This window comes from Malaclemys terrapin, chromosome 6 (assembly GCF_027887155.1).
Source record: "Malaclemys terrapin pileata isolate rMalTer1 chromosome 6, rMalTer1.hap1, whole genome shotgun sequence".
In the NCBI taxonomy this organism is placed as follows: domain Eukaryota; kingdom Metazoa; phylum Chordata; order Testudines; family Emydidae; genus Malaclemys; species Malaclemys terrapin.
In genome coordinates this window covers 119447803-119474313 of record NC_071510.1, presented here as the reverse complement: position 1 = coordinate 119474313, position 26511 = coordinate 119447803, and the positions used below count along the sequence as shown (strand labels likewise).

The following is a 26511-nucleotide window of genomic DNA, read 5'->3' as shown; positions in this document are numbered from 1 at the left end:
ACCTTGAACAATTCTGCATTCAAGTTATCCTTTCCAGGAACTTTCCCATTTTTTAAGGATTTGATGGCTTGAATGATCACTTCCTTAGTTGGAGTGTCTGTGTTGATATCAAGATCTTCTTCTACCTCCTGGACGTTTGCTTCCTCTTTAGGTGGCTTCCTGTTCAGCAATTCTTTGAAATGCTCTGTCCAGTGCATTTCTTGTTCTTTTTTGGTTGTTAGCAGATGGCCTTGTTTGTTCCTGATGAGAGTGTTTGTTGGTGTCTGCTGTTTACCACAGATAAGCCACGTCATTTTGTAGATGGTTCCTTGTTCACCACGAGCAACTGCATCTTCTGCTTGTGTTGCTAGATGATGATTGATTATTTACTTCAGAAGGGCCTTAATCTACCCTGGGTCTTCATCATCAGCCCTCGCGCTTATCCGTAGATTTCAAAGTGCTTTACAAAGGAGAGCAGTATTATTATCCCCATCCTACAGATGGAGAAACTGAGGCACACAGAGGTGAGGTGACTTGCCCAAGGTCACCCAGCAGGCAGTGACAGAGCTGAGCATGGAACCCAGGTCTCCATAGAGCCAGTCCAGTGCTTTACCCCTCCCCATCTTTGCTTAGTTGTCCCAATGACAGCTCTGCTATGAATCAAAGGAAGTTTATGACCAAAATATTTTAGCCCCGGTCCCATGATTTTTGTGTCGCTGATAAAGAAGAAAAGATGTTTCTGCTTCACAGAACTTACAGTCTAAAAAGATAGATATTACCGTTCAGATCTATCCAGTGGTAATCAGGGTGAATCTCAAAGCAGGGCAGATGTTTGTATTTTTAAAATGAATTTCTTTGGAGGCATTTCTCGGGAAGGCTTTGCTGAAGGGGAATCTGTGTTAAGCAGGAATTTGAAGGAAGCGCGTGTGGTGCAATGTCCCTTATGTGTTCTCTGCACAGTTCCAAAACTGCATCCTAACTCTCCCTGCAGTTTCCCAATAATCTGCTATGAATTACTTACAGTAAATAAGGAAAGGTGTATTTTCAGCTTGAAGTGTTTGAGCTGGCAACAAACCCACCTCTCCGGACACGATCAAGACATAAATCTCCCGGAATTTCTTATTTAAACTGTAAGGTATCCCAGCCTGGGTTTTTTATGATAGGTTTTTAGGGAAGATAGAGGGACTTAAGGAAGTTTAAAAATACAAAACCGAGTTTGTGCATGAACCCATTGCATCTCTCAAGGTGAATCCGCAGGGGAGTTGAATATATACATGTCTCTTTTTCTCCCGTGCTTGCACGGAGCCGTTTTTGGCTTTGCGATCTAAAACACCGTGCCAGAGTTCATGTGGTTATCCCAAGCGGCTAAGAATTTCCCAGAATGCCCTGGGAATCTTTAGACATTAAATGGCTTTCAAACGGGATTGATGTGGTTCCATGCAGGAAATAGCAATGCCTCAGTAAACATTGTCAGGCAGGAAACTGGGGTTTAAATGGAAGCCTCAGGATTTGAAGGGGAAGACATTGGGGTTGGTGGAGGGTGTGTGAGATCCTGCAGCAAAATGCCAAAGGTCGGGTTGTGACTAGCACTGCTTGGCTGTGTAAGGAGATGATGAGAGTCCAAGGAGCCTTCCTCCGCTACACCAAAGGCGTAGTGCAGCTAGGAAGTGTAAACCCCACATGAAAGTAGAGCCTGTGCTCCCAAAAGGGGAGGAGAGAGGACAAGGCATTTCTCAGGGAGCCCCCAGGAGGAACTCAGGCTGAGGAGAATGGAGCTGTTCCTACTGCAGTGCGGCTCATCCTCATACCACAGGGATGTGCCTTTAAAGGGATAGAGCAGGGGTCGGCAACCTTTCAGAAGTGGTGTGCCGAGTCTTCATTTATTCACTCTAATTTAAGGTTTCACGTGCCAGTCATACATTTTAACGTTTTTAGAAGGTCTCTTTCTATAAGTCTATAATATATAACTAAACTATTATTGTATGTAAAGTAAATAAGGTTTTTAAAATGTTTAAGAAGCTTCATTTAAAATTACATTAAAATGCAGAGCCCCCCGGACCGGTGCCAGGACCCAGGCAGTGTGAGTGCCACTGAAAATCAGCTCGCGTGCCGCCTTCGGCACACGTGCCATAGGTTGCCTACCCCTGGGATAGAGAGATGTCAGGTGCTGGCAGAGGAACCTCAGGAGTTGAGAAAGTGCCTGTCTCCATGGAACTGGAGCTGTCTTGCAGGCAGGGGCGGCCCTAGACTATCTGCCAGCAACTGGCGCCCTAGGCGAGCCATGCAATTGGCGCCCACACCCCCAAACCCCAAGGGCAGATCTAGGCTGAGGTTTTTGGTAAACTGGGAAACATTTTGCCCCTTTTTTCCTTTGAATGTTTTTTAAGCGTTTTTTTTTTTTTTTAAACAGAGGCTTAATTATTCGGTTTGTCCGTCTGTCCATCTCTCCAACCAACATTTCTGAGATCAGATAAAATAGAGACACAAAATGTTCAGAATAGATTTGTACACGGCAGCTAGATGATATTTCAGTCCGATTTCAAATAAAAATGCATTAAAATGTTAATTATAATTTTTATTATTACAAATCCAAAATCATCCATTACGCTATCCTGCTTTAACTGCCATTACCACCACATCCTATATAGAAAGAAATAAGAAAACTCTTCAATGAACTTTAACCTGTATTTACAAAACACTCTGAATAAAAAACACTCTGTGCTCTTAAAACGTGACTTTTCTTGCTTTAAGTTTTGAAAATTCAGTCACTAGTGCTTTTAGATCCAGTTTTGCAGATATTTCATGCTCTATTGACATTGTGGCAAGTCCAACGAGTCTCTCTTGCACCATTGTTGAACGCAGATATGTTTTTATCAATTTTAACTTTGAGAAGCTACGTTCCCCACTAGCTGCGGAAACTGGCGAAGTTAAAAGAATGCGTAGAGCTATACAAATGTTTGGAAAACTGTCTGTGAATTTATTTTGACAAACAAACTTCAGTACTTCTTCAGGAGTGGAATGTTTCTTAAGTCGTCTGAAAAAGCCTGAAGCTCACTACACAAAATCTGTAGCATTAATGTCTTTTGAATGTTCATGAGTCAATGCCGACTCCAGTTTTATGCAAAATTCTCTTATCTGTTTTGCTGTTTTCTTTTGCAAGCTGCGGATATCATATAAAAAGCCAAATACTGACTCTAACTGCTGCATCTGTTGAAATCTTTCGTCAGCTGAGTGAATAGCAGTATCAAGGACTGCGAAGTAGAAATTCACTTTGAACCTTTGGTTTGGGTTCTGAATGGGTGTGTCTCGTCCTTCATATGGAAACTGCTGTTTCTTTTGCCGAATGCGACCTGGCTCTGGTTCAAATTCTGTTGGAAAGTCTATTTCTTCAGCAAGCTTGAGAGAATCTACCAGTGTTCTTTTGAACCCTTCATCACTTCTGAATTCCTCCAGAATATTTTTAGTTTGCTGCAGTTTTTGAATAGCAGAATGTATGTTCAAGTTCTTTTCCTGAAGCTGCTTACTAGTGAGGTTAATCCTGAAAAGGATATTAAACCACAAAATGAGTGAAGTCACAAATTTGAACTTGGAAAGGCTCATATTTGCAAGAGCTTCTGCATCTGAATGTGCCGTATTGCCAGATGATCCAGTAAAGGTAGTATCATCAGAAATTTCAGTTAGAGCATCATAAATGTTTCCAAGTTCATAGCGAAGAGGCTTCAAAGCATCAATGCGACTCTCCCATCTTGTCTGACTAAGTGGTTTCACAGTTAGAGAATTCACATGGCGAGTCAGAATCACCCAACAGCGTGTTGAGCCTGAGAAAAACACATTGCACCAGGTCAAAGAAACTGCTTGCCTCCAAACAGCATCTAGCAGCATCATTGACAACAAGATTCAGAGATCCTTGCGCACTGCAAGGAACAAAAAAGGCCCTAGGATTGATTTCCATCATTCTCCTTTGCACACCATTGTCTTTACCCTTCATATTACTCCCATTTTCATAGCCTTGGCCACCTAAGTTTTCAACAGATAATGACATTGTTTCAAGCTCTTGTAGAATAGTTTCAGTCATAAATGCTCCAGTCATCTCCTTCAGTGGTACGAAACCCAAAAAATGTTCCTTTATGAGCACTTCAACATTATCTTCGTCTGCAGACTTTTCCATATCCACAAAACGGATGATCATCATCATTTGTTCAACGTGACTCACATCTGGTGTACAGTCCAATATTATTGAAAAGTATTTTGAAGAATTTGCAGAATTCTACAATTCTTTTATTGGCATTTGCTAGAATTTGAATCAGTTCATTCTGCATATTTTTCCTAAGTAATGAACCTGTGTTTCATGATCAGTTATTTTACATAGATGCTCCTTCATGACTGGATCGAACAAAGCTAGGTATTCTACAAATTTTTAAAAGTTTCCATTACCTGGAGTGTATAATTTTTCATTTCTACCACGACCGCGGAATGCTAAATTTTGCCCACCGAGAACTCTCACTAAAGCAATCAGGCGCTCTAATATTTGTTGCCAGTATTTTTCTTTTTCCTTGATCACGCGTAAATTTTCTTCATTTATAGTTTTTCCTTTTTTCACTCATAATTCAAGTTCTTTTCAATTTTGAAAACATTCTAAATGTTCTGTACTTCTTTCATGTGAAGAGAGAATTGAAGATATGTTTTTCCAGTCCTTCGAACCATTTTCAGTAAGTGATGTACAGTTGGTAGAAGCTTGATGTACAGTGATGTACAGCTTGATTTCTAAACAACTTGCAGCAAAAGCAAAACAGAGTCCTTCGACACTGAATATTGTAACCAGTTTCAATGAATTTCTTCCCTATTAATGAATTTCCTCTTGTAATGCTGAGCAGAGAATTTTCTTTTTTTTCCATCCTTAGGGAAGGGAAATTCATGAACTTGTTTGGGTCCATGTTCCGCGAGAATTTGCCGCACACTGTCATCACATCTGGGCCGTGAAGTTGGGTCCCCATACTGTAACTTGTTTGTAACTTCCTCATCCTTTTTTCGTTCTACTTCTTTTACGTCAATTTATGCATGTGTCTCTGAAGGTGAATAAATTTTCTACATTTCCATATCAGTCTGATGCTGTGAGCTGCCTTCATCTAGAAGTAAGTTTCCATCATCTTGAGTTTCCAAACTGCTTTTTTGTGAATGTGAGCTTCTCTCATCTCGAAGTAATATACCCTCATCTTGATGTTCCAAACTGCTTCCATGCAGATATGAGCTAACCTCCTCTCCAAGTAAAATTCCTTCATCTGGATGCTGTGAACTGCTTCCATCTTTATTTGGATTAAAGAGAAGATATTTCAGGAAGGATCCCTGCTGTTTTGCTTGGTCCTTTTCCTTCTCAACCTTTCGTTTATGATACTCAGCTTCTGAGGGTTTTCTTTTTCCTCTTTCTGCCATGGGGCATTTGAATATTGTTACGTACTGTGCTCCCGACTGCAAGCATTATAGCGTTAAGGATGGCTGACACACCCACCACATGGCTGGCGATTTAAACCACATTGCAGCCATCCCAACATGTCTTTTCACTGCTTAAAGTTTCAGTGATTAGTAACATACACTCACTTACCTATTGAAACAGTTAGTTACAGCGTTTACATGGAAACAAAATTACCTTTTTTGACGTTATAACCCGACATGGGTTGTTTGGAAAGTAATCCCCTTCCTCAAGGTTACCCACTTGGAGTGTGACATCATCACTTTTGTAGTCTATTAAGCATTAACGCTGTTACTTTTCTTTTATGGACCGTATTTATTACATGTGAACCAGTTATAACAAAGAAAAGTTCATAATTATACAGCCCGATAATAACGCTAAGGTTTAGTAACGCTTAAAGATACTCACATTTTGGATTTATAATACTGAAAGACGTTATTCTTTATTCTTTGGCACCAAGAAACACAATTTTCCACAGTATTCGCTCAGTTCTTAACCATCTATCTGCGACGTGTGTTAAAATGACTGTTTGACATATATCAACTCGCGATATGTCTGCTCTACATGAATTTCCAGGTATGCGACCTTGCTGTATATTCGAGTTATGTGTCACTAGCATTGCAGCTCTTGCTGCTGGCGGATGTGTTTCACTGTGGCTGAGTTATGGCTTATCAAAATTGCGGAGTGGGTCAAGATGACCCACGTCGCAAATTGAAAAAAAAAGTTGCTAAAATATTATTTATTTTTGCAGTAAATAAAAGATTTGACATATTAATAAAGTCTCAGAAATGTAGAGAAGTGAATTATAATTCATACTCCCCCCGTACATGCAACAGGAATTGAAATAATGACATCTTTGTTATTTTATTTGTTTTTTTTTTCATCTTTTTCATTTTTTTCTTTCTTTCTTTTTTTTTTATTTGATTTTTTCCCTCGAATTTGGCGCCCCATTTAGCTTGGCACCCTAGGCAGCCTGCAGAGCTCCCTGGCTGCCTCTATGCGTAGGAGCCGGAGGGGGGACATGCCGCTGCTTCCAGGAGCCACGCAGAGCGGGACAAGCCTCTGACCCCACTCCCCGGCTGGAGCGCCGGAGCGGGGCAAGCCCTGGACCCCGCTCCCTGCCGGGAGCTCGAGGGCCAGATTAAAACATCTGGAGGGCCGGATATGGCCCCCGGGCTGTAGTTTGCCCACCCCCGCTATAGAGGGCTCATCAGTCTCTTGGTGGCCTACCCACCACCAGAGGGGGACAGAGAGCTACACCAAGTGGTCAAGGCTTATGCTTCCAGCTGGAGACTGAATGCTCACTTTTGAGCATTAGGAGGGCGCTGATTGACATCACTTGAGTCTTTTGCACATATTGTTGCATAATAAAATAAATCACAAATCTTTCACTTGGGTTTCTTCAGCAACTGCTTCACTTACATGCATTTAAACATCAGTACTTTGCACAGTTTATAAATCAGTACTCTTCTCTCTAGTGGCTGTTCTGCACAGCTGTCTCCACACTGTGCGGGTGCAGATTAGAGCATTGGGTGCAACGATGTATCCTTGTTAGTTTTAGTCAATAGGAATAAGCTGATGTAGAAAAGATACTTAAATAATTAGCATTTTAGTTGCTGGATTTCATGTATTGGGCAACACACATTGAACACACACTTCGCCTGTAGTTTTTTATGGTATACTTGAAAATGAACTTGTTCTGTAATTTTTCTCTGCATTATGTCAACTAAATGATAACCATAAGGAAAGGTACACCTCTACCTCGATAGAACGCTGTCCTCGGGAGCCAAAAAATCTTACCGTGTTATAGGTGAAACCGCGTTATATTGGACTTGCTTTGATCCACCAGAGTGCACCGCCCCCCTCCCCGGAGCACTGCTTTACCACGTTATATCCGAATTCATGTTATATCGGGTCGCGTTATATCAAGACAGAGGTGTAATTAAGAGTGGAAATAAGCAGGCTGCTGTGATATTTCTTGAAACAAGCTGCTATAACATCAAAAAGGGATTGAGGAAACATCCCCTTGTCCTGAGCACTATATACACTTGGATTATAGCATCGTCATTTTTATTTGGTCCCTGTAAAAGTAAAGTACCAAATTTCTTGTTTAAAAAGATGAAGATTCTGTTTTATTGTATTTTCTCTGTCATTCTTTTCTTCCCCTGTCCCTCACCTGTTTATGTTCTTACTTTCTTTCCTTTGGCAGACACCATTTTTGTCTAGGGATTAGAGTAGAGGGCCAGTGGAGAGACACATAACTCGCTGTGCATCTGATCCTGACCTTGCTTCTGGAGTTGCGTAATTCCCACAGTCCTTCATTGTGGCAACAGTATGACACAGGAGGGGGTGACTTTTTAATGCCAACATTGTACTCTCCTGGTCCTCATCCAGGTGGGCAGTGGGCCAGTCCCCTGCTGTAATTTAGAGGGTGCCAAGGAGCAGTTGCAGCAGCCAAAAATCACCAGCGGCCCAGGGAAGCCCAGGTCCTAGCACAGGGGACAACATGGTCCCTTTGGGTGCTAATTTTGAGAGAGGTGTAGACAGACTGAATTTACCTGTGGTGACATGAGTTCCCTTGAGCAGAAAAACCAGGCAGCATGTGTGCTTCCTGCATGGCTCGTGTGCCTTTTGTGTTTGCCACACCCGTTAAACCAGCCCCACTCTTTTGCATATTGAATTGAATACTCACATATGTTACAAAAGGCAGAAAGGCCAAAGGGAAGTTGTTTCTATTGCATTGTGCAGCTGCTGTTGCTATTTCTACAATACCTGCTTTATATTGTGTTGAAATTTCAGCCACTGCACTTACACTGAGTAATCCGCATGCTCATTACTAAAGTGACAGTCAGTCTGTCTCTCTCGCTCTCTCTCCCTCTAGTTTCAATTTCCTCTTTTCTTAATTCCCTCCCTAGACAGCCGTTGCCTCTTCCAGTGAGATGTGGTTTTGCTGATGCCGCCTGTTGTCTGTCCCCCTTGCAGAAAGATTTCACAATGCGGGAGGAGCTGCAGCAGCGCGACGTGGAGCGCTGGCTGGGATTCATCACCTTTCTCTGCGAAGTCTTCGGCACCATGAGGAGCAACGGTGGGGAGCCCTTCCGAGTCCTTGTCTGTCCCATTTATACCTGCCTCAGGGAGGTAATGCCTCATTTTCTCACCCGTGTATTAGCTAAGCTGTTGAGTTACAATTCTGATGGTGTCCTTGGCTCTTTATTCTTTCTTTTCAATTATTAACGTTTCCCCTCCATTTATCCCTTTGAATTATTCCTTTCTGGCATGGGCTTTTGGATCCTTCCGTCCTGCACAGCCCTTTGAATTAAAGCTCAGAGTCCCGAGACCACATCCTTAAGGACACCAACCATGCAAAATCCAGCAGTACAAAAAGTGTTCTAGTTCTGAAAGGTAAATAACGCCCAACTCCAAACCACAGGGGACTAGGATACGCAGAATCATCTCACAGAGGGCAGTCTGAGGAAAGCAAAAGAGTGAGGTGGTGGTGTTGTTTATATTAAAATAGCACCTAGCCACCCCAACTGAGAGCAGGGCTGTATCATGATAGGTGCTGTATAAACCCATGTGATTTACCAGAAGAGACAATCCCTGCCCTGAGGAATCTACAGTCTAAATCAGGGCTGGGCAACCTACGTTTTAAGCCGGCCCATGAGCTCCCGCTGGGGAGTGGGGTCTGGGGCTTGCCCCACTCCAGCCAGGGAGCAGGGTCGGGGGCCGCACCACGCGGCTCCTGGAAGCCACAGCATGGCCCTGCTCTGGCATTCCAGCTGGGGAGCAGGGTCAGGGGCTGCTCCATGCGGCTCCCAGAAGCCACGGCATGGCCCCGCTCCGGCTCCTAAGTGCTCCAGTGGCCCCCTCCGGCACTCCAATGGGAGCTGCAGGGGCGGTGCCTGCGGACAGGGTAGCGTGCAGAGCCGCCTGGCCACGCCTTCACATAGGAGCCAGAGAAGGGACATGCTGCTTCTTCCGGGAGCCACTTGAGGTAAGCACCGCTGGGAGCCTGCACCCCTGAGCCTCTCCCCACACCCCAACCCCCTGTCCCAGCCCAGATCCCCCTCCCGCCCTCCAAACCCCTCGGTCCCAGCTCAGAGCATCCTCCTACACCCCAAACTCCTCATCCTCAGCCCCTCCCCGCACCTCACTCCCCCACTCCAGCCCCCTCCCACACCCTGAACTCCTCATTTCTGGCCCCACCCCAGAGCCCGCACCCCCAACCAGAACCCACACTGCCTCCCGCCCTCCAACCCCAATTTTGTGAGCATTCATGGCCCACCATACAATTTCTATTCCCAGATGTGGCCCTCGGGCCAAAAAGTTTGCCCATCCCTGGTCTAAATAGTCAAGACAGACAAAAGATGGGAGGGAAAACAGGCACAAATAAATGAAGAGACTTACTCGTGGTCAAACAGCAGGTTTGTGGCAGTGCTAAGATCAGAACCCAGGTCTCCTAGGCCAATGCACTATCCACTAGACAACACTGCCTTCCATCGTTTAAATGAGATGGAGGGATAGATAGAAAGCATGGTGGGACATCGACCTTTAATGACTTTGGCAGAAACCTCAGATTTGCAAATACAAAAATAAGCTAAAGTGTTAAAAGATTATCTAAATGTTGAAGAGAACTTTTCTCCAGCCAGTTTAAAAGCTTTTATGTCTTCTGCTGCTTGTAGAAGACATTCTTAGGAAAAGCAATCTTATGGCCCATTTAGTGGAGCGGTGAATCTCGATTTTATCATCTGTGCCTCTGTAGTCTCATACAACAACTGAGCTAAATAACTGGCAGCAAGATAAATTCTGCTCTTGAAACGAACACAACCGCAAAAAAAGGGAAGTGCTAAGAGTAATTATTTTGTACTTACATAGCAACTTTCGTCTGTGTGTGCCAGGGCATGTTGTAAACATTAAGCTCATAACAACACCACTGTGAGTGGAAAGATGAGTAAACTGAGGCACAGAGAAATTAAGTGAGTCATTATTATAAGCTAGGAGAACCCAGAAGCCCTATCTGCCTAGCAACCCCAACCGAGAATATTGTCTAGTGTGTGTCACAATATTGTCTAGTGTGTGTCACAAGTGTGACACACTGGGGAGTGTGTGCTAAACATCCCCCGCTGTGCTGATGCAGAAAGGATGTGAATTGTACAGGCCCCAGCTGGACAGCAGTACTAGTCATGCTTTTAGCTCTGAAGGTCCCTGGTTCAATTCCCAGTGTGTCAGTATCATGATAGGTACTGGGAATTGAACCAGGGACCTTCAGAGCTAAAAGCATGACAGGTAATGCTGCCCACCTGGGACCTGTACCAATTCATATCCTTTCTGCATCAGCACAGAGGGGGACGTTTAGCACACACTCCCCAGTGTGTCACACTTGTGACACACACTAGACAATATTGTAATATATTCCCCCATGTGATGTTAATCATAGCAATGTAGGGCTGGAAAGGATCTTGAGAGGCCACCTAATCCAGCCCCTTGTGCTGAGGCGGGACCAAGTAAACCTAGAGCATCCCTGACAGGTGTTTGTCTGACCTGTTCTTAAAAAACCTCCAATGGATGGGAATTCCACAAGCTCTCTTGATAACCTACTCCATTACTTAGCTATCCTTATAGTTGAAAAGTTTTTTCATAATATCTAACCTAAAAATCCATGTTGGCTATTGTTTATAACCCTATTATCCTCTAGATGGTTACAAATGGATTGTTTAATAATATGTTCTAGTGTGTTGTCAGCATGACAGTTCAGGGCAACTGCCCCTGTATTCCACCTCCGTGGTCCCTCGAGGACTCTCAGTTCCACTCTCAGGCTTCCAGCTCCTCAACTGTCACCTCTCTTAGGGTGGAGACCCATGTCTCTCTCCCTCCTGAACGGGGGTTTTCCAGGCTGTACAGTTCTCTGCCAGCACTGTGACATCCCCAGCGAGCCAGTCTGCCTAAACAGACCCGTGTCTGCACTTCGCTTTCTCTTAGAAGGCTATGAACAGCTGTGGTTTCCCGCAGTCACAAGTTATTGCACAGCCCCTTCTAAGCAAGCACATGTATTCTTAAGGTGAAAGCATTACAGAAAAAAACATATTAAACCAATAAAAGTTCCTCTACACATGCTTACCAGAGGTCACCCATCAGTCTTATGGGGCCTCAATAGGCCAAAGTCCTTCCAACCCTTCCCAGGAAGGATTGGAGGCCCCCTTGGACAGAATGTTCTGTCTGCTTGCTGGATCAGAAAGCAGGGCCTGAGACAGTTTAAACTCAGGCTGTTTAGCCAAAAGTCCTGTCTTTGTCTGTTGGTCTCTGTAGAATCCAGTTTGAACCTGTAAATCCAAGCCTCTGCTGATCGTTGTACCTCACTGAAGGGGTTACAATCTGGGAGAATTTGCCCAATCATCCTCCCACTCTTCTTAATTCCTGGAGGAACTGTGGTCACCCTCCCCCATGGAATTACAATCTGTGGCCAAATAATATGTAAATGTAATACTGTAAACTCTCCCAAAAATATTGCAAGAAATTGCCATATCTGTCATCCCAATGAGTATGTGGGGGCTTCGTATGAAACCCAATGTGAATTAAAATTCATTTGGATAACAGAAAATGAATTCAGAATACCAGTGATTCAGTATCAGCAAGGATACTTTAAAATCTCTAAATAAATGTAAATAAAGAGCCAAGTTATGCTGATATTTTCTTTTCCCATCATTGTCCCTGAGCAAAGTGTTTTTGTTCATTAGTTATCAGGTTTGCAGCAGCGGTGACGACTCTGCTGTTTCCAAACCCTAAAATGGTGGATCTAGGGCTGATCCGTGGAGGGAGGTTGTGACCTCATGTTGCAGGCTCTCTGTTTCATGGCATCTAGACATAACCAGCTTTGGGATTTTTTTAATACCCTTAGCTAATCTTATCTCGCAGGATGGACTCATGAGAATGGGTTCAGCCAGTCAGCGTTTGTGATAGGTGGCAACTCTAAAAGGATCACCAAACCCAAGCTGGATTCTGGGAACCCCCAGAGTTATGCAAGCTGTAACAGTCCTCGATGCACAGCAGCCCCGTAGTGCAGTTGCTATGTCCCCTGCTCCTGTTCAGCCCAGCTCTCAGGCTGCTCGGTACTCCACAGGGGGGCTAGCAATGTTGGAAGCCGGCTGGAGGGAGATCTGCCGGGTCAGCAGGGTACAAGGCTTGGAAGAGCATCTTGTCCCCTTCCCAGCCTCCAGGACCTGTCGGGTCTGACCCTGGGAGCTACCCACATAAGTGCATGTGTGGATTTCCCGGGGAGGCGATGCTGTGCAAGCACCATTCCTTCCCGCAGGGACATTCTGCCCTTGGCAGGTCTCTTTGAAGACAAAGCCAGATCAGGGTGGTTCAGGCAATGAACGGCAGGCCTAGGTGGCACTGACAGCACTCTCCTTGCCTATGTTACCCATCACAGCTTGAATTCTTACAAGTGGCAGGATTGTTTAAATCTCCTCCGCTTTTCATGCTTTTTCACGTATTGCCTTTCGCTCAGCTTAGACAAAACTAGCCTGATCTTTCACTCTCCCTGCCCGTGCAAGATTGTTCCCAAGAGTGTTTTTTCTAGGGCCCAGTCCAGTTTTGAATGTCCCAAGAACATGGGAATTACACCACTTCCTTGGTAGACATTTTCGCAGCCTAATAGATCTCCCTGATATTCATCCTAAATTTTCCTTTGTGTAACTTCATCCCATCACTCTTGTTTGTACCCCCTTGGAGAGCCTGGGAAGGTTGTTTTTTCGTTTTGTCTTGTCTCCTTCCTCTGAAGCATGAGGGATGGCCATAGCTGGAGATGGGACATTGGACAGGGACTACCAGGGCTCTGAGCACGGAGCAGCTTCTCTCTCAGGTGCTTGGCTGGCTGGTTCTTGCTCCCATGCTCGGCATGTGACAGAATGCCACACGTAGGGTGGGAAAGGAATTTCATCCAGTCAGATCTGCAGTGACTTTGGGGGGGTATCACCTTCCTCTGCACCATGTGGGTGTGGGTCACCTGCCAGGATTATCTGGGAATATCTCACTTAATTGTTTCCCTGCCATGGCGGGGACCTTGGGCACTGGTGCACCTCAGTCCCTCCTATTCTCTGTCTGTGGCACATACTAGTCTCCTGTGGGGTATAATACTTTGGTCTAATTTCGTTTGTTGGGTTTGGAGTGCGGGCTCAGGTGGTTTTGGTGGCCCGTGCTATACAGCAGACAGGGCTGGCTCCAGGCACCAGCCAAGCAAGCAGGTGCTTGGGGCGGCCAATGGAAAGGGGCGGCACATCTGGCTCTTCGGCGGCAATTCGGCGGCGGGTCCCTCAGTCCCTCTCGGAGCGAAGGACCAGCCGCCGCATTGCCGCCGAAAACTGAAGCGGCGGCGGTAGAGCAGATCGCGATCGCAGCTTTTTCTCTTTTTTTTTCTGCTTGGGGCGGCAAAAAGCCTGGAGCCGGCCCTGACCGCAGGTCAGTCCACATGATCGAGTGGTCCCTATTGGCTTTAAACTCTATGATTCTCCCTCCTGTTTGATGACACCCTTCAAACACTGGTGCTTGCTTTTTCTCCTGCCGCCCATCCACCCAGTTCTTTTACTCTGTAGTCCTTTATAAAAAATCGTTATTCGAGACAAGCTAAGATCTCTGTCTCTCAGTCCTTTCAGCAATTCGTGCATCTTAGCCTCTCCCCCCCCTCCCCCTTTTCCTTTATAGCTTTGGCAGACTCAGCCAAAGGTCACCAAGGGAGTGAGCAAGAGGAAGGGGAATGTTGTCTGATGGCTGTGGCAGGAATGTCTCTTCCCTTCGCCCAGGGAGGCTTCCTCTCCATAGCTCCCTTCCTTTCCTCCCCCAGTAAAAGCATATTAACACCTTCCATAATGGCCTATGCTTATGCTATGCTGGACAGAATGGGGGGTGGATACGGTCAAGGGGCAGTGATGACATTGGAACGGGGTGGGCCAGCCTGAAAGAATTCCTGCTGCTGGCTAATGAGGAGGAGGACGACAACTCAGAGGTCACCAAAGCAGCCTCTCTCAACAAGAGAAAAATGGACTTCTACAGCAGTGAGTAAGCCACACTTTTTTGCTGTATGTCAGCTCAGTTTGTGTTGTTTGGACTCAAGAGGAAAGCTGACCTTGGGAAAGGAAAAGTGAGGTGCGGCTGTATATGCGGGGGGCTGGGAGTATTATGTGTTGTAATGAATAACACATACCTAGTTAGTGCATCTGATCATTATTATTTATTGTTGTTAAAAGAAATCTGTTACTCAACCCGGGGAATTTGCACAGTGCTTTACAAACCGAGATGAAAACACGTTCACCGCTTGGAAGAACTGACGGTTAAAGTTGGACAAGGCAAATGTGAGAAAAGACCTCGGACAAAGTTAAGCCTGGACTGGTGAGGGGTTTATTGACAAGGAGAAGGTGGAAAGGATTGTTTGCAGAAGTGGGTTTTAAGGAGGGAATTGAAAGAGAGAAGAGGGCACTTTGCAGACAAGAACAGGAGGATAGAGGACTGTTGTAACTATCAAATCTAAGGAGCTTGCTGGCTTAGTTTACAGGCACCAGGCAAAATTATAACGAAGCATAAAAGTTCAAAATATAAACAAATGAAAATCTTTTCTTCCCATCCATCCCCCTGGGCTGGAGGGTATGTGTGTGTTCCGAAGGGGGGAGCAGCCTGGGTGTGTGTGGAACGGGACATTGTTCCTAGGGAAAGGTTTTCTCTATGAGCCGTCTTACATTTCAGTCTGAACACAGTCAGGTTTGGCCTCATTCTTGTCTCTCCTGGCAAGGAGTTCCATTGCTGGGTCTCTTTATTCAGATCTGCTGTACACACGGATATTGAGATCTTCCAGGACCATGATTCTTGAAGACTTTGCTATCAGGCTTGGTGGAAACTCTGCTAGTTCTTTCAGGAATTAGACTGGGGCCTTGGAAGCTCTTATGGCTGGAGATCTAAATAGCAGAAGTGTCCCACTGTTTCTTCCATCGCTCACTTCACATACACTCAGATCTCTCCCCATTTTCATGATGGATATCCCTTTGCATTTCTGGTCCAGTGAAATTAAAATGGCCACCCCACTGCTCTTGCATGCTGTAAGGCGGTTGCGTGGTAGGTATTGTGTGGGGACAAACTGGGCCATAAGCAGGTTTTGATGATTCATGTACAGTTGCAAGTCTCTTCTGTGAACAGCTCAAACATGATGCTCATTGTGCTAAGGGCTGACCTAGTATTTGTAAGGAAGAGCTGGAAGCTTGAGCTGTGGCTTTTTACTGATGCAGTTTGTATGGCTGTTGAGGGGCATTGGAGGCCAGTAGGGTATGCTGCAGTTGCCAAAGGCTAGTTGTTGATCTCCCAGAATTTTTCTTCCTAAGGTGGAATCCCCTTGACGGTGATGGCTTTGAATGTATTGGCAGCTCCTGGTCTCCAGGGTGGAGTTTATGTGAGGGCTTGGAGGGCTGGGTAGTATATTCTCTGTTGTTCCCTGTGTGCAGGGCTCGTCCACCCAAATAGATAGTGCCACTGGAGGGCTGCTCTAAATTGTGCCAGGTGCAGTTGGTGGCCCTGAACTCTATCCCTCTACAACGGCATTGCTCAGAAAGCCCAATGATTAGGCCTTTTGAGAGAACTCTGGGGCCTTGGTACGTCATGTTCATTGGGGCCCCACGGCCTTCCATTTCACCCCAGTTACAGATGTTTTGGGGACTCCCTTGAGCTTGGAGCCTGGTACAATTGTCCCCCTTTCATCCGCCTAATTTAAAGTAACTATAATTCACAAGGCTGCAACAAATGATCTTTCTCTCACACACACAGTTCCCAGAGTACCATGGTGGGGGCATATCCCGTCTCCCCCTCATCCTTCCCAGGATAACTGAGGTTAGTGTTCTAATTTCTGGTCTTGCACCAATGAAGAGACAAATTCAGGGTCAAATTCTGCCCTGGCATTGCAAATGCAACTCAACTGGCCTTAAATGTCCACTTTTCTAAATTCTGCCACCTGCCTCTTTCTGTTTCCTATTAAAAAAAAAAAAGAAAACCTTTTAAAACAGGAGCACATCCAAAGGGGGTTGGCTTCGTGTAGCACCGCTGTGTTTCTGTTCCTTTGTGGCTATGGAACTCTTTCAGAATGATCATAAAATAGGAACAATGGAAACAGATGGCATGAGAGGCAGGGAGACTGATGACCAGCAAAGGGGAATTATTCTAGCTTATATTCCAGTAGCACCTAGAGGCCCCAACCAATATTGGGATTCCATTGTGCTAGGCACTGTACAAACACACAGTAAGAACTCAAGCCCTGCCCCAAAGAGCCAACATTCTACATAGGTAAGACGGCTGATGGGGACGAAAGGAAAGAGGCTAAATGATTTGCTGAAGATGCACAGCAGCACAATGGCTGAGCCAGGTTAGAATCACTGTCTCCTGAGCCCAGCACCCAGTCCAGGGGACCATGCTGTCTCTCACATGGCAGAATTTCCACCTGACGGGTACAGATTAGTTACCCCTCAAGCTGGGCGGTCAGGAGGGAACTCAAGTAGTTCCCCTCACCTATACCTACGTTTTTCCTTTAATTCCAGCAACCAGATTGAATCCAGCCCTTGCTTGCCTGGTTGAAGCAGGAGAAGGGCGACGACATCACACCTGTGGGAAATGCAGAGTAAAAGCCTGATCCCCAAAGAGATGCCGTGTAATGACATCAGCGGAGACTTGTGGGTGCTCAACATCCCTCAGGATCAGGCTCGTGCAGTTTTTCCCAGGGTTTCGGTGGAGCAGGAATCGGTAGTTTAAGCCAGTTTTGTCCTTTCGTATTAGTGCCTGGGGAGCAGGTAGACAGGGTGTGTGCGGGAAGAGCAGCTCTCCATAGATTTACCATGTTATTTTGTATGTTGACCTGCTAATAAACAGACTAGAAAGCGATTGCTTCACAGTCCTGGTGGCAATCCTGAGTTTCAGGATGGGAGATGTTCAGCAGCTCCTTGAAGTAGGAAGAGAGGAGAGACGGTGCTGTGGTTAAGGCACAGGGCTGGGATCCAGGAGATCTGTGTTTAGACGATGGGCCAATCACTTAACCTGCCTATGCTTTTTTCCCCACCTGTAACGTGGGTAATAGTATTTCCTATCTGCTGCCCATCGTCTGTCTTGTCTATTTAGACTGTAAGCCCTTTAAGGCAGGGACAGTTTCATACCATGTGCCTAGTGTAATGGGATCTCATTTGGGGCCTCTTGGTGCTTCAGTAATATAAATAATAATGTCCTTCTGTCAACTATCACAGCTTTAGTCTGTCTTGGGTTCAGTTTGAGGCAACAGTTTTTCATGGGGTCCTTTCTGCCCTGAGAGACTGCACAGAACTGTATGTTTTGGGCCTATCTGGCGGTGAAGTAGCCTGTTTTGCTCCCCATATCACCTAACGGTTGTACATAGACATTAAAGAAGGGCAGCGTCAGGACTGAGTCCTGTGAGACTCCACAAGACAAAGCTTTAAGTGAGCCTGGGCGGCTGCCCATGATTCACTGGGAACGGATGGAATGGAAAGATGGTAGCCAGCTCAGTGTCACTCCATCAACAGCTGCAGATGGATTAGCAGTATCGAATGGCTGAGTATCACTGCCTTCTCTCTGTCCTCAAGGAGGATGTCCAAATGCAACCAGGGTTGTTTCTGTGCTATGATTTATCCTGAAGCCAGACTCAGAGGTTTAAGGAGATTGGCAGAGGCTAGGTGCCATTGGAATCTCTTTGCTGCCTTCCTAAAAATCTTGCACAGGAGTGGGAGGTTCGAGACCACCTGGGGGATTAACATTGCGTGCTTTGAGCATTTTTTTAAATGAAATAACTCTGCAGTGATTGTCCAAAACTCTGCCTCTGAGTGGGCATGAACGACCCTCAGTTGATCAGCATACAAGGATTTACACACCACCATTATTGATGAGTAATCATCCAATGATTATGGAGAGAGCAGACCTCACAGCCAATCAGTGAGTAGGAGATTACATATTTGCAATTGTGAATCATCCCTGTAGTCTGGTTGGCAGAGACCATTCCATTTCAGTCTCAGTTAAAGTACTGGCGTTAACCCATTGCTTCACTGCCTATGGTACAGGCTGTTAAGTATGAGCCCCTGGTGATGGATATAGAGGATAATACTCCTTGTCTAATTGCCTTTCCCCTGTGCCTGAGTCTGTGGTGTCATTTGAACATAAGAACGGCCATACTGGATCAGACCAAAGGTCCATCTAGCCCAGTATCCTGTCTAGCGACAGTGGCCAATGCCAGGTGCTTCAGAGAGAATGAACAAAACACGGAATCCTTAAGTGATCCATCCCGTTGCCCATTCCCAGTTTCTGGCAAACAGAAGCTAGGGACACCATCCCTGCCCATCCTGGCTAATAACCATTGATAAATCTATCCTCCATGACCTTATCTAGTTCTTTTTTGTAGACTTCATCCTTTTCCCTCCCTCCTCTTAGTTACTGTTATCTCCTGGGGCCACACTCTGTAATTTAGAAAAATATTCTAACTTGGTAATTAATGTCTAAAAGCCCAGAGGACACCGTCTTTTCACTGTCTTCCTTAGAGGACAACTGGAGAAGACCCTTCCCAGCTTCTGTCAGAAGGCTTGGAGAGCGGTGCTGTTTGGGGAAGAAAATTGCAGCTTTTAAAGTGTTGGGTTGTCCTTGTATTTTTTAAATCTTTCACATTTTAAAAAAATCAACCCTTTGAGACTAATGAGGGTCTTTGGCAGTATAATAAGACAATAGGATTCTAAGATTTTTCTTCTAGTAATAGAATGAGACAGAATTTGCCTCTGTATATTGTAGCATGAAAGACTTGGGCGGAGCGTGACTTTTACTTCACACTGCTTTTACGCCAGTTATTCCATACACTTCAGTGGAGATGCACCTCAGAGCACTTGAGATCAGAATCAGGCCCTCTCTGTAGGGAAAAAAAATCAGACACCTTCATCCAAAGGGGGAGGAAATAGATATTTGCAATATCTGTTTGCTTGCATGAAGCCTCTGTAGGGTGGCTTGTATCTGAAAACCAGCAATGTCTCCCTTCCAGTGCTATTCCTGGTACCCCAGTCTGTTTTACAAAAATTAGTGTTTTGTCCCAGTTCCTCGAAATCCCTGTGGCCTTTGGCATCCTAACAAAGCTTCTGGCCAGTGAAACTGATAGCCGGCTGGCTGACTGTTTATGCACCTTAAGGGCTGCTCTCCCACCAGGACTGTCACCACCCTGATTCCTGCCCTCTGCGTGAGACCTGGACCCAGCCATCCTCAGCAGGTCACTTCTGCATTGTTCCAAGTGATGAGCAAGGCAGCAGGCACCTCCACTGCATTTCTACCATATGCACATTGCCACAGACCCAGCCTTCGTTGGCATCCTGGCTTCTCCCCACCTCACCTGCACCAGGGGTGAGCACCAGATTGTGGCAGGAGGTGTGGAGACAATGGAGGCTGTTTTTAGGGGGAAAGGAAGGAGACAAAGGAATGAATGAGAGAGAGACACAGAGAGAGAGGAGTTAATGAGCATTACACTGCCTGTGTGTGGGGGGGGGGGGGGAGGGGGGGGCAGTGAGCGCTCCAAAGGGAAATGGCAAAAGGGAAGCAGATTGAGGGCTGGAGGGAGGCAGACAGGTGGAACAAGAAGAGAGGGGTGTGAGGGAAAGGAAAAGGAGAAGACAAAAGCACAGAAGATATAAGAACAGAGAAGGAAAAGGAGGAGAATGTAAAATCTAGAAAAAGAAAAAGAAAGACCGTAAGACTGGAGCAGGAGAGAGTCACAAGTACAGCCAAGCTGGGCCTGTGGATAGAGTGAGCCCGGGGGAAAAGACTAAAGAGGGTGACGAGGGAGGGGTAAAGTCCCTGGTCTTTATTCGGTGTGTGGAGAAAGGGAAAAGAGGTGGCTTGGCTGACAAGTGGGGAGTGAACTACCTTCACTCCCTTCCACCCCTCCCTTCCCGGCCAAACCTTCCTTTGCTCACTTCCTTCTCCCCCCTTCCCCCAGCCCAGTCTCCAAAACTCTCCCCACCCCAGCAGCTTGTGTCCTGGCTTTCCCCTTTGACCATCTGTTCACCCTGTCTCAGAGCTGTGGGAGATTTTATTCTCCATGGCGTGAATGCCACAGCCCAACTCCTAGCAGGGATGTCTTCAAACTTTAATGTTTTACATGCCACTTTCTGTTAACAGTGAAGGTCCCTTTAGACTTGTCCTTGTCTCCCTGACACAGCAGTGCATTGTAACAGAAGTTTGTAAGAAGCGCGGGAAGGCTGTGGGGAACAGTCAGGGAAGGGGCATCAGATATTCCAGCCAGGCAGCTTAAGAGACAGTAATTGTTGTCGCTCTTCTTCCACTACATACACTTTTATTATATGACTGTGCCCTTACAGAGCCTAATTTTTAGCATTTAGTATTGATAATAATTTATGGAGATTTGGCAACCAAGAAATCCCAGTGCCACAATTCAACTCTGTACATGGCTGCTAGCTGCGGTGCTTTAAAGTTTCACAGGGAGACTTCTTTAGCACTTTGGAGGCATATTCAGTACATTAAAAAAATCTTTCCAATTCAAAAACCTTCCTCCTCCACTACCTGTTTGTCCTGGAGCTGTGCGTTACTCTGACACTGGCAGGTTCCAGGAGCTCAAAACTCTGTGCCTAGCTTGAATCAGTAGGCTAGAGATTGCTAGAGGTAGACATCAAGAGCCTGCATCGTGGACCAGGATGGGTAAAAATCACCTCCGAGTTCTCCTGTCCTCTTCAGTCTGGTGGAAGAGGTGGAGGGGTAGATTTGTGTGTCATCTCCTTCCTCCTCATTCATCATCTCTCTCTCTTAAAGTATTGTTTGTTGCCTGTCTTGGTCTGTGGTTGTCTTATTTAGATCCTAAAGCTCTTCAGGGCAGGGAACTTGTGTCTCTTTGACATATAAATGTACAGTGCAGACTCAATAATTTTACATCAATATTTAAATGCATAATCTTATTCTCTAATTTTAGGCAGGGGCAAGATAGAGAACAGAGTTCGGAATCTGTCTCACCTCAGATTCTGGGTAGGGGGAGATAACAGAGATTCAGTTGCAGAAGGTTCTGTGATATTTTTGGTCCCAGTTGCACTGTGTAATGTTTTGTGTCCAGGATCACATAATCTTAGAAAGGTATTTAATCCCATCCATTAAGTAGTGTAATAACAATGACATTTTTTTAACTATGAAGATTGACCAAGTAAGTAGCCCTGGTGCAAAAGATACAGTTATCAAGGTCCAAATGCTGCTCCCATTACACCATTGTCATTCCAGAGAGCCTGATTTTTGTCAACCACTTCCACCAGTTTCATGCTTTTTGTGTAACTCTTGACTTAATGATGTTACTCTTGATTTGCACGGGTTTCATGTAGATCAAAACCAAGCCCAGAGAAATTCCATTGACTTGGGTGGATTTCCACCAGTGTCAGTGAAAGCAGAATTTGGCCTCAAACAAGGAGCATGAGAGGGAGAGTGTGGCCAGATTGCCTTTCCATCTGCTCACGGAGGAAGAGTGGCATTCATGTCTCATTCAGAATGGAGAGGAAGTACTCTCAGCAGATAAGTGAAGCTAGATGACACTTCACGGGATTGTCTTTACTCCTCAGGTGGCTTTGTTTTCATTTTTCACCCTTCATACCAGGCAAACAACGATTTGCAGTTTCCATCAGCCACCATGCACTCTTACAAGATTCAGGAATGTCCTGCAGCCTGGGCGGGGCCCTATGCAATCAACTGCGATGGTTTCTCTCTATATTTTCTTTCCATGTTTTTTATTTCCCTGGGCCCTTAAGATGAGATCACATCCTCTGCTCCCAGGGTTAGTGGTCATTATGGCTTCAGACAGGCAGGAAGAAGTCTGGATGGCTCATACGTGTACGCACACACACACACACGCACGCAGCTCAGCAGGGTGTGTGGCGGGGGGGCTCCAAAAAGCTATCGTAATTTGTTCTGCAGCCTCAGGGATAATCAGAGTTGAGTGGTGAGTTGCATTGCTCTGCGGACCTGCTGCTGCTAGTGGGGGAAATCGGGGCAGTTCCTGTGACGACACAAGAGCATGGTCCCCCAAAGGTAGTGATTCCCAGTGGTCCCTTGTTTTGCCTAAGGCACAGTAATGTCTCAGAAGCACTAAGCCCCATGACCACTGTACCTCTCTTCGCTCACTGCCCTAGCACCAAGTCAAACATCCCATTAGAGGAATTGGGTTTGATCCTGTTCCCCTTGAAATTAATGGCAGTTTGTCATTGGCTTCAGTGGGAGCAAGGAGCAGGCTCCTCGACCTTCTGATGCCTTGGTAGGGAGAGCACTAACATTTCCAAACCGATCCCAAATTGGTACAGACTGTGGAAGTCTTTAAACTGGATTAGCTGGTAGGGTGTTACTCATCCCCCGCATCCTGGTTTGCACTGTGCAATTTGCCCCCACTTGCCTGTTTTCATCATCCCTTGTCTTGTGACAATAAAAACTGGAGTTGTAACGATTCCCATTGGCTCAGTTAAGTACCTGATCCTCCCACATGCACTGCTGGCTCTCAGAAATCAGGGCACAGGCATATGACCCTATAAAGTCTTGCAGTGGTCGCTAGGCAAATGGCCCCTGGAAAAATAACAGACCACTGGTATTGGGGGGTGGGGGGAAGAGGGTTCCCCTGCCTGACTTGGAGTGAGCACACAAAGGGCAGCCCCTCCTTTGTAGAAATAGTCATGGGTTTGGCTACACTGCATCTGGGAGGGAGCTTCCCAGCCTGGGCCCCACAGACTTGTGCTAGCAGGGCTCGCACTAGTGCACTAAAAAGAGCTGCATGCATGTTGTTGTAACATTGAGACTTGAGTCCCGCTAACACAAGTCTGAGGACCAGGACTGGGAGGTTCGGTCCCAGCCGCAGTGTAGACATATCCTTAGTGGCTTTTGCTAGCACACAGGGGAGCTTCAGCCAGTTGGGGAACCAGAAGAAATATCATTGACTTCAGTCAATTTGACCTCCACAGTATAAATAATTTTGAAACATGCTGAAATGTTCATGGTTGTCTGGGTGGGTGCAAAATGTTGTGCCCAGTTTGAATGGCAAGTTCATGGAGATGAAAAATGTATCTTTCTATCTATGTTTTTACATCAGACCCATTGTGTGTTGTTAGAAACTTTGTGGCAAATGTTGATTTTTTTTTTTCTTGTGCATGAAATATTTTACCCAGCTCTAGTAATTAGCACTGTGCCTTCAGGAATAATGTCAATAAGCATGCAGTGTAGTTTACGCCTCTGGACTTAAAACGGTTCCTGCTCTGTTTGACAGAAAGAATGGAATTAAACAATACGTTTAAATGTTCACGTATCCCTACTTCATACAGAATGTGGTCTAGTGATAAGAACATGGGACTGTGCGTCAGGGTCCGTAGATTCTGTTCATGGTGCTAGTGTCTCGGATAACACTGAGCAAGACATTTAACTGCTCTGTGCCTCGGTTTACCTCTGTAACATGAAAATAACAATACTTCCCTATCCTCCTAGGGATACAGTAAGACTTCAGCTGCATTTGTAAGTCACTTGAGATTCCTTTGATGAAAGATACCACCACTAGGGTGGACATGCTTTCAGTTTTTGAAAGAAATAGGTTGTCTTCTCCCAAAGTGGATGGTAAGAACACTGGCACGGACTCAAGGCTGCTTGTGCTCCGGGAGCATCTACTGGCACAAATGGCAGTTTGTCATCTCCACATGCCAGACACATATTTGGTTTTGCTTCTTTGCCGCACACAAAAATGTCGATGTAAAGCATCTTTTCCTGGACTACTTTGTAAAAGAAATTGTGAACCATTTGAGTGCAAAGATTAATGAATTCTAGGAAAAATGCATTACAGCTCCCATGAAATCACTCTTACCACGCAGCACACATTATTTCCAGGAAGAGAGCCTATAAAGTTTATTTTCATTTGTTCATGAAAACATGTAACCCCCTGAGACCATCCAGACATGCCAGCCTTCCCAAACAGATTGACATACGCTGTATCTGTCACAGGAATACAGAAATTTGAAAGCAGGAGCCCTCCCTTCCGGAGATCTGAATTAGTGTTTTTGGGGTGTCTCCTTCCAGCCTATTAAGCTGTTAGCACCAGAAACCCTGAGCAAAAGTGAGAATCCTTTCGCAACAAAGGTTGGGTATGATCCTACCAGTCAGGCAGATTCTGGCATGCGGCTCCTCCTGTTAGGAAATCAAGTAGACTCTTTGTCTACTCTCCAGCCAGCACCGCTTCTCTCATTCCATGGCTTTTCTTGAGATGAGGAACTGACTCAGGAGCAAAAGGAAGTTTTCCCTTGGACAGTTCAAGCCTCCAGGGGATGATTACAGGTTAGATAGAGAACTGTGTGAGTCTCCTCTCACCCATGCTGTTGTCTCCCTCTCGCTCCTCCTCCCCGTTACTCTGTCTTCTCTACTCTGTTAAGCTCCTTCTTCCACATTTTGTAGCTGTCCTGATAGATGTGAGTGGCTGTTTTGGAAAGACGACTGATTTCTGTGGTAGTATTTCTGCAAATATAGCATATACAGCAGAGGTGGGCAAACTATGGCCCGCGGGCCACATCCGGCCCGCGGGATCCTCCTGACCGGCCCCTGATCTCCTGGCCCGGGAGGCTAGCCCCCGGCCCCTCCCCTGCTGTCCCCCCTCCCCCACAGCCTTAGCTCACTGCACTGCGGTCGCAATGCTCTGGGCAGTGGGGCTGCGAGCTTCTGGAGCAGCGCAGCTGACGAGCCTCTGCCTGACCCGGTGCTCTGTGCTGCGCGGTGGCGTGGCTGGCTCCAGCCGGACGGCGCCGCTGCCTGTCCTGGTGCTCTGGGCGGCGTGATTGTAGCGGCACCAGCCCCCGGTGCCCCAGGCAGCGTGGTATGGGGGCAGGGAGCGGGGGGGAGAGTGGTTGGATAGAGGGCAGGGGAGTTCGGGGTGGTGGTCAGGGGGCGGAGGTGTGGATAGGGGTCGGGGTGGTCAGAGCACGGGGAACAGGGGGGTTGAATGGGGGCAAGGGTCCTGGGGGAGCAGTCAGGAAGGAGAGGGGGGTTGGATGGGGCGGCAGGGGGCAGTCAGGGGCTGGAATTCCGGGGGCAGTCAGGGGACAGGGAGGGGTGGATGGAGCAGGGTTCCCAGGGGGGCAGTCAGGAATGAAAGGGGGAGTTGGATGGGACGGTGGGAGGCAGTCGGGGCGGAGGTTCTGGGGGTAGTCAGGGGACAGGGAGGAGTGGATGGGGCAGGGTTCCCAGGGAAGCAGTCAGGAATGAGTGGGGGGGATTGGATGTGGCGGCGGGGGACAGTCGGGGCAGGGAGGTCCAGGGGCGGTCAGGGGACAGGGAACTACGGGGGTTGGATGGGGCAGGAGTCCTGGGGGGGGGGGAGCATCAGGGGGTGAGAAGCAGGGGGAGGGGGTCGGATAGAGGGTGGGAGCCGGACCATGTCTGGCACAGCCTCCCCTAACCGGCCCTCCATACAATTTCAGAAACCCGATGTGGCCCTCAGGCCAAAAAGTTTGCCCACTCCGATCTACAGTGTGGAGTTATAAATTTTTAAATATAGATCATAATTATAATGTAGGAGGGGTGCTTACATAATAGGCATAAATAATATATTTGGATAAAATACATTAAACTGCTAATGCAATTAATTAGGTTGAGACTTTGATCACTCAGAAGCCAGACACTTCAAAGTTGCAATTCCAACAGCAGCTGAATGGTTCAAACTTCATTACCTCAGGGTCAAACTGTGCCCTCTGCATGCATGTGACTTCCATTGACTGGATTTCCCGCTGGGACTGGGTGTCACACATGCCATGGGAATTCAGGAGATGGCTCTTACGCCGTTCAGCGCTGGAGCCTTGGAGCCAAGGGTAGATACAGAAGAGATCCCCCAGGGCTGCAGAGGCAGGCAGCGAGGGTAACACGATTGTTGGCAGCCATGCCAGCCTGCCGGTGCATAGGAGCCACTCAAAGGGTGTAGTCTAGCAGGGGCGCCAGCCTCACGGACTCTTCTCCTATGCCGAGGACACTCAGGGAGACAAAGGGAGAAGCATAGTGAGCAT

At 46.5% G+C, this 26511-nt stretch overlaps 1 protein-coding gene across 7 annotated transcripts in view; it reads left to right on the top strand.

Moving 5' to 3' along the window:
• The window catches only part of CTIF (cap binding complex dependent translation initiation factor), a 352990-nt gene that overhangs the window by 302779 nt on the left and 23700 nt on the right, over window positions 1-26511 (top strand). For all 7 annotated transcript variants that reach the window (XM_054032222.1, XM_054032218.1, XM_054032221.1 and 4 more), the window contains one exon: window positions 8429-8584. In XM_054032222.1, coding sequence (XP_053888197.1) covers window positions 8429-8584 — 156 coding nt within the window. The remainder of the gene's footprint in view (window positions 1-8428; window positions 8585-26511) is intronic.